Consider the following 17,572-nt stretch of genomic DNA (forward strand, 5'->3'; position numbering starts at 1 on the left):
AGATTTGAAAATCAGTTGTACCTTAACATCTGGACCATGAAAATAAAGGGAAATAAAGATGCATGTTCATTTAACAAACTAACCTTTTGGATATACTATATAGGGTAAATTGCCAAAAACTAAATTCATGAAAAACAAATTAAATATAAACTAACAATAAATAAATAAATGACTGCCACAGGAAATAAATAAATAAACCAACTGTTGTTTTGGCCAGTTAATAGTTACTAAATTGTATGACAGTATGCAACGTATAAAACATGTGACACTTGCCCTGACCTGACATTAAAGTAAGTCAAGTAAAATAAAAAAGGACACAGTCGAACCTTTCAGCCTACCTTGATTATATACTCTTGTATGCTTGTGAGTTTTTGGACATTTATTTACTTATAATTACAGAAAAAAGGCCCTTGTGACATCTAGACCCACCTGCCCTTGTAAATGAAAGTGTACATGTCCTAACTGGTCACAATTTCTTTCGCAGTACACTTGTATACGTAGTCCTGTGGTGTCACGAATGAATTAAAAGTAAAAAATATTCCATGTAGCCTCTTAATGTATGTAGTTTTAGACAGAATATACCATGTAGCACTGCAGAGATGAAGGCATAATAGGAAATCCAGCATTTTGAATTGTAATATATAGGGGAAGACGGCGCCCTTAAGAACAATGAATATTTTTGTAAATTAAAAGTAAATGCACAAAGAGGCCATATCACCCCACTACTCAAGCAAGATTAATATTAAGATGAATAGCAAGCCATTCATAGCAGAGCATAGTGTTCATCAAAAGTGTTGAGATTTTGTGCTGTCTAAGGTTAAGATTAAAAAAATATGTTTGGGGGCATCTGTCTTACCCTTATGTACAGTATATTAGTATAATAAATAGCGTGGGATTTAAATCAATCAATCAATCAATCAATCAATCAATCAATCAATCAATCAATCAATCAATCAATCAATCAATACCGGATTCAAAACTGGATAAGTATTTATTGATAATTGAATTACATTTCTCTTTTATACACATTTCATAAATGATACAGGATTTTACATTGTCATTTTTAAAGTCTTCTAACATTACAGCATCCGATGCCAATGACAAAACCAACAAATAAAGAATATGAAAAAACGTTTTTCATTCAAAGTCACCCATTTCCTTTTACCCCCGAAATATAATTATCATAGTAAGTGCACATGAAGAAAACTTTAAAATAATACACGTATCTAAAACATAATCAGTGTGAGAGTATAATGAGGAGCTAAAGAAAGAGGGGCAAATGGGTGGAGCAAGGGGTGTTAGAGAAGGACACTATATAGTGCGCTCAGGTCTTTCATACTCTCTGTTCTCAGGTCAGTGTTTAGAATAAAGGCAGCACTGCAGCGGTCGAGCAGCAGCATCGAGACTGAGAGAGAGAGAGAGAGAGAGAGAGAGAGAGAGAGAGAGAGAGAGAGAGAGAGAGAGCAAAGACGGGCTAAAACAAGACAATGTAGGAGAGAACCTTGACCAATCAGAGCCTGTGCCGCAGATGAGGTCACGGAGGGCCACTGGGACTAGGATGAAAAACTAAACTCTTGATGAACCAGGAGTCTGTTAATCGGCAATCAGCATTCATAATAATCTTTGCTTTTTTGATTCATTTATATATAATTTCCCCATGTAAACATACATTCATGCAACACCCGCTTTAGAATAGATTCCATATATTGTATATATTTTTAAAAAACCCTGAAACAAAAAGAAACCCTACAAATAAAATAATAATATATATATTTTTTTAAATCAACGTATTAGATAAAGACCAGGCCCAAGACCTCTTAGACGGTCAAGGGATGTCAGTGTACTGGGCTTATTTGAGCAGGAGATGTGTTTTTGCCCTACAATAACAGTTCAGAGTGTGTATCGGGTTGAATTTATGACTGTTAAATAAGTGAGGCAGAATGGATGTATTTTTGGCTTATGATGGATTTAATTATTTGGACTGCTATGGACGAAGATTATGCACGAATATAAAATTCGTGAACGTCATCATGAGACAAGAAGTTGCACAACTTTCATTGTTTTAAAACCACATTCTCACAAATGTGCACAGTGACCTTAATTCTGACTTCCATCAACATCCTCATTGTTTCTGGAATGACATCACATTCAACCAGATTTTAAGGTTTAGGATTCATATAATTAGTCGATCGTTTCCTATAGGGCGATTAATGCTTAGGGTCAGCAATGCGCCACAAAGTTGTTCCAGGACTAATGGTAGATGTGCAAGTATCCTCTACTCATTAGCTACAACTAGATTGATGGAAACAGAGTTTGAACTTCAGTTTATGTGCGATCTGATAAACCCTGTTAAAACACACAAACTCGGGTAAAAGAGAGAAGCAGCTCCGTTGAAACCAGCTGGGTTGCATATAATGCAGTTATAAGGCTGTGTCATCCTTAAAAATAACCACCTAGAGTTCAGGTCTTGCTGTGTTAAATGACAGCGTAATCCAGTCAAGCATGCTGGGTAAATCCCATTGACCAGAACTCCTCACCAAAGACAAAGACTCACTGCTGACAGGCCTTCATCACAACACTTGCACTTTTAGCCAGATGTGCAACATCCGCAAACCACAGTTTGGTTCATAATAACTGGATTGTTCTTTCCCTCCCAAAAAATGTCTGTTTAAATGAATAGTAAAATGGAAATCATGTAAAAATGTCACATTTAAAGCCATAGGCTGTTATTATTTGTAATACAAAATAGAGACATTTTGAAGAATTGTCACAGTTGATGTAGCTCTTTTCCATTAAACCGCAGTTCATAGTGATCATGTCTGTCAAGCTCCAAAAAGAACATTATGAAAGTAGTCAATGACTCAAACGCTATATTCCAGGTCTCCTGAAGTCTACAACAGCTTTGTGTGAGGAACTGACTTAAAATTTAAAAAGTTAGTTCACCCAAAAATGAAACTTCTGACATCCCCATCATTTCGTTCCAAACATCCAAATCTTTGAAACAACAAATGAGGATAGCATTTTTATCAAGTCCACACAACAAAAACGTTGCTGCATCAAAAAGTACAAAAAAAGATGGTAATCAATATGAATCAAGTGGTTTAATTCAAGTCCCATGTATGTGTGCTGTATATATATATTAATAAAAGCCTAAATGAAATCAGTTCATCATGTCACGCAATCGTGTCTCATCAGAAGACTTGGATTGAACCTCGATTCACATGGATTTACAGTGTCTTTTTGATGCATCAAAGTTTTGGTTGCATGAACTTTCAATGAATGGACGAAAATGCTGAGAGAATATTAACAATCATTTGGGTTTCGAAGATGAATGGGTTTGGAATGACATGAGGGCGAGAAAATAAGTACAATTTTTTATTTTTGGGTCAACTAACATCAGTGTTTGAATCAGAACATGACTGACATTTCAGAGCTTTGGGGGAAGGGAAAAGATTTCATTCTGTTCCTCAGAGCTGTTGTACTGTACGGCTTCAGAAGACTTGGAGTTGAGTGCTGCAGGGGTGACGTATTTTGTGGGTCAAGTCCCAGTTCCACTGTCCTAAAGTCAATGGGGTTTTGGTTAAATGCCTGGAATAAAGTCTGTGGTGAACACAAGCTCAAAACATTTTTACGTTTTATTTGACGACATAAGGGGTATTGCTGATATAGTTTAAAGGGCTAGTTCACCCAAAAGTGATAATTCTGGCATCATTTATAACGCTCATGTTGTTCTAAATCCGCAAGTTCTTCTTCGAAAAATCCAATCCATATCACTTGAGCGGTTTAGTCCAATTCTTGCAGAGACAAGAACAGTTTATATGATGAACAGATTCAATTTAGTCTCTTATTCACATATGTACATTCATCAACCCACACATTAGATATGGTAAACAGAAGCTCAAACATGTTTGATGGACGTGCGAGAACCAATGAGCTTCATTCTAGTGTTACGCAGCACGTTTGAGCTTCAGCAAGAACCAATGAGGATTGTTCTCGTTTTCAAGCAAGTACGGTTGAGCTTCTGTTTATGTTTGCTGATCAATGTTTATATGTGAATAAAAGCCTAAATTCAATCTGTTCGTCACATAAAGCGATCGAGCCTCTACAGAAAATTTGGACTAAACCACCCGATTCATATGGATTCGTTTTAAGATCTCTTTATGGACTTTTTGAAGCATCAAAATGGTAGTTGCGTAGACCGTCAAAGGAGGGACAGAAATCTCTCAGATCTTATTAAAAATATCTTCAGACATGAGGGTGAGCAAACAAGGACATCATTTTCATTTTTTGGTGAACTAACCCTAACCCAACATCTCTAACAATGTTGGGGTTTGTCAGGGACATCACACTGAGAAGAAAGTTTTTGTCGAGTTTACGAAGGTGATGCTTACGTCCGGGTTATCATACACAAATACTTCATCACTGCAGCGCTGTATATAGTGTATAATATAGTTGTTTTTTTTAGTTTCAAAGAAAATTTGTGGATGAACTATCTTTTTAATGTTCTTTCTTTCAAAGCTGTAGGCTGGAGTCTCACCCTGTAATATTTGAACACACAGTAAGAATGAAGACATGCTGCTTCTAAGGGAATTTGAAACTCTTGTGCCCTATCCGCCTCTAGAGACACAAACATGGCTTCAAAAACGCTTGATGACGACCATAAGCACAAACATGGACAGTTTGACATAATGGACGGACTTCTGTTATAGACTCACAGAGCTATTTCTCTGATGGGGTCCGAGTGCGTAGGGAATACCCTTAAGAGACAACAAGATTATGGGTCAGGATAATGGCCTAAAAAACGTGATTTTTTTTAGAGAACATCAAACATCAAAGGATCAAGTTGATTTCACATCCCTCAGATTCAAACAGTCTGGGTGACCACCTCTGTCGAAACACAGGGAAACTCTGTTTTCATAATTGTATAATTAATATAATATATAAATGATGTTGATGATCAGCTCAACCCAGCCAGAATCATTGCTAAGGCCTGTCGGCTAAAGATAGCACATATAGACAAAGGATGCGACGATCTCTCTCTATAGCATGCCACGAAGTGTGCAAAACACACGCTAATTCTAGATCTAAAATATTACACAATCTCTGCACGTTCCAGAAGACTTGGCATATCGAGGCAGATATATGCAGCTAAAAACGCCACATGACTGATGGGAAATTGATTGCGTCCAGAACCTTTTTTCAAGAAAAAGAAATCGCATTTTACACAGTGACCTGCCTTGAGACCGTTCGATGAGGAAATGCGTCTGATAAACAGGTGTTTAGTAACAAGCACGCTGCAGCAGATGCTGTGAGGCACTGTGGGAAAATGCCATTTGATGATGTTTCCAAAGATTTATAGAGAAAAGAGGCGACCTTTTGAAAAAAGGATCCATCTGCCAAGCGAGCATGTGTATGTGCGTTTCCCATCACAATGTAAAACTGATGGAGTGTGTACGGGTGCATCATATTTCTGAAGAAAGAAAGAAACTATTTGAGCGTCGTTTGATGATGGGAATCTCGGAAAATAAAGTATCAGAGCATCTGCAGGTGTGTAATGTCTGGTGGCATGGTTAAAATACAAATAAAGTCATCTAATAATGAGTAAAAGAAAAGGTTTCTACTCATTTCTTTCTCTTTTTTTTCATCATTATAATAAACATAATATGGCTTTTAAAAAAAGTGCCAACATTTCTTTGATTCTTTTTTTCTTTTTGGAATAATAGAACACACAGTGATATTTTAGCTGTTAGGTCTGCCTTCAGCTCTTAACATGTCCGCACAGGAAGCGAGAAAGGAATCAAGCTTAGGCTCTTGGGCACAGGTGTCAATGCAGCGTTTCAGCCACAAGAGGACTGGTTTCGATGGTAAACGGATCTTTTCCCGAGATGGAAAAGAGCACCACATCCCGAAATCTCTTCTGCAAAGTGTCAGAGTTAGGGATATCAGCAGTACTCCAATGTGGAAAAAACAACAAAAAAAAAACTGTTCAACCCGAGGGCAGATGGTTTTTAGACCTCAGAGTCTGTGTCCCATGCAAGACGTGGGGTCATTGTCTCATAGCGATGTACTGTTTGAATCCCAGTCTACCAACTTCCTGTCTGAAGTAGCTGTGTTTCTCTGTGTGGTCCTGTAGCGGTACGAGGGCGCCTGATCCGCAAGCATCTGTCATCCGTTCATGGATGTAGTTTTGCCATTTCATTTAATTGTATCTCTTCTCCTCTGCATAGACTTACCAAATTAAAGAAAACAACAAAAAGGAGAATAATTAATCTCAGAAGCTTGCTGTGGATATGGTTTTTCATTGAGGTTGTAGAGATAAAAACAAAACACAAAAAGACAGACAGAAAACGAAACGCAAAGAGGCAGAAGTGAATGAAATAAGAGCGAGAGGCAGAAAGGGCTTCACGTTCTCATCAGTCCTTGCTGGTATTGATTTCCTGGACAGGGAGGTGCAACTGCAGCGGGTCTCGTAGACGCTTTAGATCCAACTCCGTCTGAGGAAAAGATGTTGGAGAAAATGTTCACACTGCTCTTTTCCGTACAACAAAAACAGACAGCAATCAGAAGCTTTAAAAAAATAAGAGCTTCAAAAATTACACGCACCATAACATTCTTAAAAGTAATCCATGTAACCCATAAAGTTGGTTTTTTTGACAGATGGCTAAAATGAACACTCGCCAAACTCCAAATGAGACGCCAAAATCCGGGTACTTCCGCCAATAGTTCTAGGAACTTTGAAAAGGTTCCTCCGGTGCGAAAGCCCCTAGTGTGTTTCGACCGCAGGAACCAGGGTCTAAATGAAGTTCCGGGTCAAAATCCCCCGCCCCCCCTCAGAGTCCCTGCTTGCGAGTCCTTTTCAAAGTTCAGGAACTTTCAGGGCTGGGACTTTGGCACTGAACACTCTGATAGATTGAGTTCAAGCTGCATTCTGATTGGTTGATAAAAATTTCATTTCAACCAATTTGCCTAAGTCATGCCGAGTAATTTGCCTAATCTTCACGGTACTTAAAACCGCAGTGGAAATGCAAAAAGCAACAGGTCTGGGGGAAAAAAGTTCTTTGGAAAAATTGTTCGGGGTAATTTTGGGGGAAACGCGGCTTATGTAACGGTGTCATTCACAAGTTGGCTGGTAACATCAACAATTTTGTGAGAACATGAAACTCGGGACAGTTTACAGGCCAGTGCTGCATCGTCGCGAAAGTTTAAGCAATATTCAAGCGCAAGAAGACGTAAAAGTGAACTCAATTCGTTACTCCCTGTGTGGGAAGTTTCCTGTGCGCAAATATCCGAAGTGAGATGCCCAGAAATCAGCATCTCAAGACAGCGCGTGAATACTGAATTTACTCTCTTTCATGTCTTCTTGCGCTTAAAAATGCCCGTATTCATGAGTATCCTGAACATAAGTGAACATAAACAGTTGAGAAAGTGCATGTCTGCACACGTGCATCAGTATATTGGATCTGCACATTAGCTCTTAAAGTGACAGCAGCCTAATATATACCTGCTGCCATCTACCCTGAGAAAAATCCCTCGCCGCCTTTGACTGAATAACTTTTGTAACTTTAATGAGGATTAATCTATGTTTAATTTATACAGTGAAGACTATGCAGTGTTAAATGTTCCTTCAGAATTCATTCTAATATGCTGATTTGATGCTCAATTATTAATAAGGATTCTTATCATCAGTTAGGGGTGTAACGGTTCAAATTACTCACAGTTTGGTGTGTATCATTGTTTTACATTCACTGTTTCAGTTCGGTTCGGTGTGTGCTAAGTTCAGGGGGAAAAGGACTACTGTCTAGAGTGACCATACATCCCCCTTTTCCCGGACATGTCCTCTTTTTGGACCTAAAAAAATGTGTCCGGACGGGATTTCTAGATCGCCCAAAATGTCCAGGATTCGGCTTTTGCTTTCTACAGTCACCATTCATTATAGTGGTATGTACCGTATCCCTTAAATGTCCGACTAGTTTGAACTTGCCGCTTGCTAGCAACTTCTTTCTTCGCGGAAGTTTTGCGTTTAAAGAGCTAATAAAATATTTCAAGTCAAGTCAATATTTCGTGTCTAATTATTTACTTATTTGATTGGGGTTTATTCTGCGATAACCACCAGCTGGATCTACATTATCCCCTTACTGATTCACTGTATTATTAAATGTCCACCATACCAAATTGTACATATTATTTACTGTGACAAACCATATTACCAAATCACCACGTCTAGTGAGTACATAATGACAGTTTTCATTTCTGGGTGAACTGTTCCTTTAAGAGACTGAAAAGAGTGATGATGTTTGTTTGTTTGTGCACTAGCTTACATCGGCAATCGCATCCTTCAGTTTGTTGTACTTCTCAATGTCAAAGCGTGTTCTCTTCGCTCCCTTATGAAAGAACAGCAGGTACTGTCTGTCCCTGGCGTCTGGGTAAAGATATTCCTGTGTGAGAGAACGACGGCAGAGAGGTTAGACGGATCTCCAGCCGCTTCGGCACCTTTGTATTCACAGGGACATTATGAATTTCCAATGATCTAGAGATAAAGAGCTGGAGCTGCTCACCTGACGTGTCAGCACGAAGTAAGCATACATCGCCATGGCAGTGCCGTAGGTGATAAAATACGTGACGGGCTCCATGATGTCCCATGAGTACTCCCACCAGGTCAGCCGTGCCAAAATGCCAAATTGTGTGGCCATGTAAGCCATCCCACCCCACAGCACCCACGTAGTCCTGCGCTCGGCTTTCTTACAGAGTTCTTCTTTAACCTGAGAAAGGAGATTACATTCGATTTTACAAACATCTAAAAAATAGGATTTTAGCATTACAGTACAGTGGTTCTCAGCTAAGATTTGTGCCATGTTTTGCTACATGTTGAAAAGTAAAATGACAAATCATTAACAAGAATTTCTTATGGCTTATGTTTAAAACGGTTTATACATTTGAAGTGCTTTTCTTTACACCTTATTAACGACATGGGATTATGTATATTTATATATAAAATAGATTATATACATTTATATGTAAAATATATTTCCGTGATGGCAAGGCTGAATATTCAGCATCATTACTCCAGTCTTCAGCGTCACATAATCTTTCAGAAATCATTCTTATATGCTGATTTAATGCTCAATAACCGGTATTATGAATTATTAACAGTGCTCATTTAATAATAATGGTTATTATTATTATCAATGTTAAAACAGTTGTGCTGCTTAACACTTTTGTGTAAACTGTGATTAATTCTTTGATGAATAGAAAGTTCAAAAGAACAGTGTTTATTTGAAATGAAAATCTTTTGTAACAATATACATTTAATATTAATATATGCAGTAATATTACTTTACTGTCACTTGAAACAATTTAATGCATCCTTGTTGAATATAAGTATTCATTTATTTATTTATTTTTAATAATAGTGCATCATGGTTTTCATAAACACTATGAAGCAGCGCAACGCAACAGTTTTTTACATTGATAATAATAAGAAATGTTTCTTGAGCAGAAAATCAGCATATTAGAATGATTTCTGAAGGATCATGTGATACTGAAGACTGGAGTAATGATGCTGAAAATACATGCGTATATATATAGTAAGCATATTTATATATTAACTATGAATATTAGGGCTGTCAAACGATTAATCGCGATTAATCGCATCCAAAATAAAAGTTTGTGTTTACATAATAAATGTGTGTACTGTGTATAATTATTTTTAATACATAAATACCCACACATGCATGTGTATTTAAGAAATATTTGCATGTATATACTGTATATAGACTGAATGTAGCCTATATGCACACATATACACTACCGTTCAAAAGTTTGGGGTCAGTGAGAATTTTATTTTTATTTTTTGGAGTAAAAAGAAATCAATACTTTTATTTATCAAGGACAGTAAAGACATTTATAATGTTACAAAAGATTCTATTTCAAACAAATGCTGTTCTTTTGAACTTCCTATTCATCAAAGAATCCAAAAAAAAAAAAAAAAAAAAAAAAAAAAAAAACTGTACAACTGACAGACCAACAACTGTTTCAACATTGATAATAATAATAAATGTTGCTGAAAATTCAGCTTTGATCACAGGAATAAATTACACTTTACTATATATTCACACAGAAATCAGCTGATTTACACTGGAATAATATTTAATAATATAACTGATTGTTGTATTTTTAATCAAATAAGCGCAGCCATGGTTAGCAGAAGAGAATTCTTTTAAAAGTATTTAAAATCGTACCGACCCCAAACTTTTGAACGGTAGTGTATATATTTAAGAAAAATATGTTATTTATATATAAAATGTTTATATTTATAGAAAATATATATATTTTCTATAAATATAAACATTTTATATATAAATAACATTTTTCTTAAATATATATCACTGATTCTTGAGAGTCGGGACAAAATACGTTTTAAAAAACTTTAAAAAAAAATACACACTATTTCAATTAGAGTTGTATGTTTCTGCAGAGAAAGGTCTTAGCTATTTAACCATGTAAAGGAACAGGTTCTAAATAAAAACACATTTTTAACAAATAAGCATGTTTCCCTTCAGAACTGGATTTGTGTCAACTCCGTCAAACACACTAAAAAGTATACAATTTTAATTCTTCCAATCCAAAAAGAAACTAAATTTCTGAAGTATATTGTAATAGTGTTTAGTTACTCTGATATGTAAAAAAAATACAATATATAAACTTAAGTTGTGATTTCACACTATTCTGAAAACTCAGATTTCTAAATATTTGCATTTCCAAACTTTGATTTTAATTTCAATATTGTAAAAACAAATTCCTTAAATAAATAAAACATAAGATGATGTAGATCAGATGGTCCTTTATTACAAAAACAACATAAACTGAAGGAAGAATTTTTTCCCCCAAAAAAATTACAAAAACAAAAACATACATCCAACGCTGTTGATGAAGATCTGACGGTGTTGATGAAAAACTGACGGTGTTGATGAAAAACTGACGGTGTTGATGAAAAACTGACGGTGTTGATGAAGATATGACGGTGTTGACAAAAAATATGTGTGCATTGTGATTATTGAACAGATGTGCTCTTTAAACTACTACTAAAACTACTCCTTGTTATTAGAGTATTGAACTTACTGTAAAGCAAACTATAAGCGCATACACCGTTTCCAACTATTATAAATTACACCGTTTCCAACTTTCACAAAAAAAAAAAACAATAAGGGAAACCAGGGGCCCTCCTCCCCCTTTGTTTTCATCTACCTCCCCTATACCACTTCCTGCTCTACTTTTTCTCATCCACCTCTTCTCCTCTTCCTTTCCTCCTTTGTAAGTAGCCATTTACTTTAAAGTGGCGTGTGTGTGTGTGTGTGTGTGTGTGTGTGTGTGTGTGTGTGTGTGTGTGTGTGTGTGTGTGTGTGTGTGTGTGTGTGTGTGCGCGTATGTGTGTGTTTGGGTGTGTTGGATGTGTGATTGCCCTGCACTGCCTACTTTATACTGGGTGTGATCTTAAATTGACATTCCTTGACAACAATATTGCACCACACAATCTGTAGCTTAGAATCAGGTTCAATTAGCTTACTTAAGATTTCATTTTTGTCTAACCTGTGCTTATGCCTTGAGCAGCAGGCGTCGGACATGCGTATGGTTAAATAATGTAATGCATGCTATGTATGTGCATTTATGTGTAAATAAAACCCTGAAATAACAGTTTAACCCTTCACTATATTCACAAATAATATTATATTCGCACATTAAGAGGTTATTGGTGGATTTGTCAACTCCGTCAGCTTACAGGTCAACTCCGTCAGACATAGAACCTGACGGAGTTGACGTCTGACGGAGTTGACGTAAGGGCATGTATTTTCCTGCCAAAACATGTATTGTACACTGCAGCTAGGTAGTTTTTCCTCAGTTGCTAGCTGTCCCAATAACCTCACTAAAATGCTTAAATTCAATCCACTATGGTTTAAAAAAAGTATCTTAACAGAAAGATGGTATTGACATGGTCCAGCTGTGACCATAGGAATATTGACATTGTTTGTCTAAAATATAAAAAAATGTACACCTTTCCAGAGCATGTGTGGTAGTGCTGCATTCACCACAGACAGGGAGATGAAAAGGGGTCCTCAAGGATATAGCTGACCATGCTATTTCCTGATTTAAAGAGCTTTATGAAAAAATCTGACGGGGTTGACAGAAACTGAGGACACAACTTTAATAGGCAAATATTTATGGAAAATATTGTTTGATGTTCACTTCATGCATTGTTTTTTATATTTATACCCCTTATTTTTTATTTGATATATATGTTTTCACAATTGTAGAGCTTTTTTAAAGTTTTTTGGGATGGTTAATATTGTAACCTCTTGCTGAGGACAAGTGCAATAACATGGACCATCTAACCACAGACCATACATTTTAACAACTTTTCCCCAAAAAGATAAAAAAGTTTATTCTAAAAATCAGATAGGTATATACAATTCCTCTAGATTTAACTTTGTAAGTTTGTCATACATGATGAATTTCTTCATTTTTGCTATAAATTAGACTTTTCTTTGTGGGACATGTTTTGTCCCGACTCTCAAGAATCAATGATATATGTGTGCATTTATATACAAAATAATTATACACAGTACACACACATATATTATGTTAACACAAACTTTTATTTTGGATGCGATTAATCGTGATTAGTCATTTGACAGCCCATATATATATATATATATATATATATATATATATATATATATATATATATATATATATATATATATATATATATATATATATATATATATATATAAAACTATAAACTAATAGTTAAAAAATTATATGCAAATACTTTATTACTGTACTTATTATAAAGTGTTACCAAATAGCTAAGTGTAAATCCAAAATACCCAGGTGAAAAAGACGTACAATTAAGTGTATTAAAAATGCATTACATTATATTTGTATTGTACTAAAAACATATTTAAGTACATTTTTAATACACTTAATTGTACGTCTTTTTCGCCTGGGCATGTTAATTTCCTCAAACTGGAAGCAAGTTTTTGTTTGTTGCTATTTTAGTCTATTTTGCGCCCTCCTTTTTAAGACTAAATACGTCTTTTTGATCCTTGCAGAAAAAAAATAATAATAATAATCATACAATGCAAAAGAAACTGTAGTCCATTTAAAAGTCAGTGGAGCGGTCAATGCTTTCAATGAAATTGTTGTTTGCGTTATTAGGTTAATGCTGGAAGAACAAAACAAACAAACAAACAAAAAATCCGAAGGCAAGTCTCAGTTGACTTGAGCAGAACTTTGCAATTACAAAATTAGCCGTATTTATGCATCTCTCAGTGTGTAAAAAGTCTCTATTCCACAATCAATCTACTGTGCAATTAGACTTTCAGATTAATTATCAGCTGTCATCAGCTGTGATCAGATAATGTGTGTTAGTATCACTTTAGATGTTTCCTGCCTGTGATATCCCACAATCCTGTGTGTGCGCTTTAGCGGTTGGTGAAACTAATAAGAAATGGAGTACATAAATTCATAATGTCACATTTTTACATACATTTTTAGATGTTCAGTAACAGCCAAAAGTTAGACATGCCTGCAAACCTCAAAAAGTTGCATTCATCTGAAGAGACGAGCACAGAACCAGTGTACCGTCCACTGATCCAAACAGCAGCGAGTGTACAGTACACTGGTTCTGTGCTCGTCTCCTCAGATGAATGCAACTTTTTGAGGTTTTGTCCCGTGTTCTTGATCATACTGGCTGTTCTGCTACTGGATGCTATAAGGATATTGGTAAACTACTACTGGCCATAGCTTTTGAAAATCTGATCACAAATGAGATGTTGGTTGATCTTGATCTATACTGTAAATTTACATAATGCAGGGAAAAGACTATGTACACAAACATCAGCAGTTTATAATGCATGTATGACTTATTATTATTATATCTCTGCATGTGGGCAGAGACGAATCATACAGAGCAGGGAAACTGCTTACAGTCACATTAACTTCTCCATTTTCTTTGACAGAAGATGAATCAAGAGAGCTCCACTGTCTACACTTCAGCTGTCGGATCACATGTATGCTCATTTGCATAAAGTTGATTTTTTTTAACGGTGTAGCATTGCTGGATACAAATGGAAGCCTGAAGCTGCCACAGAGCACAAAAAATATCTGTGACTTTATATCGCACGTTGCTATTAACAACTATTACTGCGACACATACTGTATGTCTTGCAGCTGTAATTGTTTCTCATAATTGCAACTTTATATCATTCTCCGTGACTAAATATGCCTTTTGAAATTGTGACTATAGCCCTATTCTGATGGTAATTGTTTCTTATGGACGTCTGTAAAAATGAGCATGGCACCTCAGTGATAAAACTCATGACTTCAGATGGTCATTTATTTACGGTTGAGGAGCCAGTTCTGTGATCCTACGAACCACAATATTATGTATGGTAGATGGTGAAAAACATCAATTCTATTCAATCTTGCATTGAGAAATGCGATTTTGTTTTGTTTGACAATTCTCTCACGAAATTTGGCACAAATGTGCTGAGCCATGACCCATCTTTGCTTGCAAAGACAGAGCCCTTGGGTGGATGCTCCTTTTATACCCAATCACGACACCCTCACCGGTCACCAGTTCATCTGACATTGTGGACTGTTTCAAATCAGCTTAATTTGAATATTCAATAATCTTTTCACTTTTACTTTGCCCCTGTCCCAACTTTTTTAGAGTGTGTTGCAGCCATCAAAATCCAAATTTGTTTATATTTACAAAATGGAATTAAGTTGGTTAGTGAGAACATTGGAAATCTTTTCTTTGTCCTTTCGTCAGTTAAATAAAGGTTCAAGAAAATTAACAAATCCCAGATTCTCGATTTTATTGGATTTTAGAAAATGTCTAAACTTTTCTGGAAATGGGGTTGTACTTTCCAGCATTTCAGTTGCCCGAATAAAAGTGTACATCTTTAAAATGCAAACTTCCACGAAGCGCAACAGTTACCGCGCGTACGGTGCTCGGCAGTGGTCAAAAAGGATTTAAATGGGGAATTTTGAATCGATCTCTTCTTGCAAACTCCAAAATGTGGATTTGGACGGCAGTTTATATTATCACATGACCTTGGTGTGTGTCAAAAAACAATAGGTAATTCAGCCAGGGATTTTTATGCGGGTGGTGGGAGAAGAGAGCGACATTTTGTATTCAGACAATAAAATGACCGACTAACCCCTGTAAATGTTGCAAATGCCTTACATCCCTATGAGAAACAATTACCGTCTGAACAGGGCTTTAGTTTCTTGTAATTGTAACTTTATATCTTGCAATGTGGCTTTTTCCGTAATGCAACTTCATTTCCTAAAATTGCTACTTTCTTACCGTAACCTTTTTTATTTGTTTACTCTGAGGTGGAAACGACTTCCACAGGACACCTGTGTGTGCCTACGTTCTTTTTGTGCAAAATAGACTAAAACTGTATAAAAAAAAATAAAAAAAAATAAATAAAAAGACTTTCAGAATGAGGCCAATAAATTAGTCCCGTTTTTAATGTCAACATGACATATTTTGACATATAACACAACACACCTTCTCCAAGGGCTGGAGCTCCGAGTTGAGGTCCTCCAGTCGTCCAATCAGCTCTCTCTCTTTGGTCAGCTGATGATGCTCTATGCGCAGAGTGCTGTAGAGCTGCTGCACCAAGAGCTTGACGTCGTTCAATCGTTCTGCGTCCTCGTGCGGTAGCAGATCTGCAATGGATGCCAACAGAATATCAAAAACTCTTCTGGACCTCTGCAAAGTTTTGCACATAATGACCCACAATGCAGCAGGGCAAACTCACCTCTCCTGGGTGGCTGCACCAGGTGTGTTGTGTCATTTATGACTAGCTTAAAGCTGTCCATTAGTAAAATGTCAATCCCTGTAGAGGACGCTATCCTTGCTCCATCTACAGAGAGAGAGAAAGAGAGGGAAATTAGAGGTGCTTGAAAGTGTACAGTCTCAACCGCAATCCTCTCTCTGAAATGGTTGTGAAATACGAGAGCCAATCTAAATGCTTATCACAAAGGTTTTCCTGCTGTGTGTTAGTATGCTCATCAGGAAGAGAAGTTTTTTTCCAGTCAAGACAGCGGATTACCTCTCTCACTCATCTACAGGCTCAAGCACCTCTCACACGGGAATAATTGAGCTTGAAACGGAGCAGACATGCAGTTTGCACAGAGAACAAATGATTAATGTTCCTCAATTAGATTAAAGATGTACTATCAATTAAACACTTCAGATAAAGCCACAAATTCAACTGCGATGTGTGGATTAAACTACAAAACGCAAAGTGATAATAACTTAAATTTTCATTTAATTTTGCCCTTAGAACTGCGAACAATGACGGTATTTACATGCACAATACATTAACTATTCTTAAAGGGATAGGTCACCCAAAAGTGAAAACTCAGTTATCATTGTATTGTCTGTACACTTACGTTAGAGGTATGCTTTTAGTGAGCAGGGGTGCTTTAAATTAATGTGACAGTAAAGATCTAGCCAGATTTACAAACAGCTTGTTCCAGCGCAAACCCTCTTTTAGCGTTAAAAAACTACTGTCAGGATTTACTAAAGACACGCAGTGGAAAATGAGCGCTGAAAAGCCGTTGAAAGGGTTATTTTTGCGGCTGACATTATTGCATTTGTAGGAGTTTCCCTTTAAGACGCAACATTTATGGGAGGGGAGTATTTAAATGAATCACGCAAGGTGATTTACTAAGGTTTGCGCTAGTCAATGTACTGGTTTTTGCGCCATTATTTACCGCCCAAAAAAAGCACGTCTTTGCGTTGGTCATTGTGGAAATGATCTGACTGCGTCTGTGTTCTTTAATGTACGCATCTTCACGTCAGTAGATCATGCGCAGAACTTTCCACTCCCATCTGCGCCGTTTTGCAATTACGCTCTCACGCTAATTTGCCCTGTTTAGTCAATCTGTCCATTAACATATTACAAGCTGATTTTAGCCAGTTATTAGAGTTTTGCTGTACTTGTATACACACCATCCACAGACAAATCAGCTTCTAATGCGAAGAAAACCACAGTAGTGTCAGAGATGTACTGTACCTTCAGAGTAGATGGCGACTCTATCGATGCCCCTGTCCTCGGCCTGCAGCTGCTGAAGGAAAACGCCCACTGTGTTGCTCAAGGGTTTGAGGGTGAACTGGCAGAGTTCTCGTCGGGACGGCAGACGTATGGATATCACCGGCAATCCGTTCTGATACACCACCGTAACGTCTGCGGACACAATAGCCAAAGAAATGGTCGTTAGATGTGGAGTAACCAAATCGTACAAGCATTTTATGTATCCTTTCCTTAGCTAATCAAGTGTCTAGGGCTAGAGCCTTTGGATGATTTTGAACTGTGCCACAGAAAGAACAACTGCCAAGCAAGTTTCTTAGACTTTTAAATGGCAAAAGAAAGATTTGGAGTGCTGAGAGTGTGTATTGGAGTGTGTAAGGGACCATAGAGGAGTTGATGGCCAGCAGGGGGCAGTATTGTAGTGACCGTAAGGGGGAACAACAGGGCCTTGTTGAATGATG

The 17,572-nt window shown here is 36.9% G+C and overlaps 1 protein-coding gene across 1 annotated transcript in view; it reads right to left on the minus strand.

The window, feature by feature from the left end:
* Positions 1-6,283: 6,283 nt before the first annotated feature.
* Positions 6,284-17,572, minus strand: part of mcu (mitochondrial calcium uniporter) — a 97,556-nt gene continuing 86,267 nt past the window's right edge. Inside the window, exons 4-9 of the mRNA XM_056249634.1 lie at positions 17,097-17,267; positions 15,834-15,938; positions 15,581-15,741; positions 8,556-8,759; positions 8,319-8,435; positions 6,284-6,494 (exon numbers count right to left, since the gene is read on the minus strand). Coding sequence (XP_056105609.1) covers positions 6,414-6,494; positions 8,319-8,435; positions 8,556-8,759; positions 15,581-15,741; positions 15,834-15,938; positions 17,097-17,267 — 839 coding nt within the window. The 3' untranslated portion in view covers positions 6,284-6,413. The remainder of the gene's footprint in view (positions 6,495-8,318; positions 8,436-8,555; positions 8,760-15,580; positions 15,742-15,833; positions 15,939-17,096; positions 17,268-17,572) is intronic.

This window comes from Rhinichthys klamathensis, unplaced genomic scaffold (genome assembly GCF_029890125.1).
Source record: "Rhinichthys klamathensis goyatoka isolate OS25496 unplaced genomic scaffold, OSU_Roscu_1.1 h1tg000003l_1, whole genome shotgun sequence".
Lineage (NCBI taxonomy): Eukaryota > Metazoa > Chordata > Actinopteri > Cypriniformes > Leuciscidae > Rhinichthys > Rhinichthys klamathensis.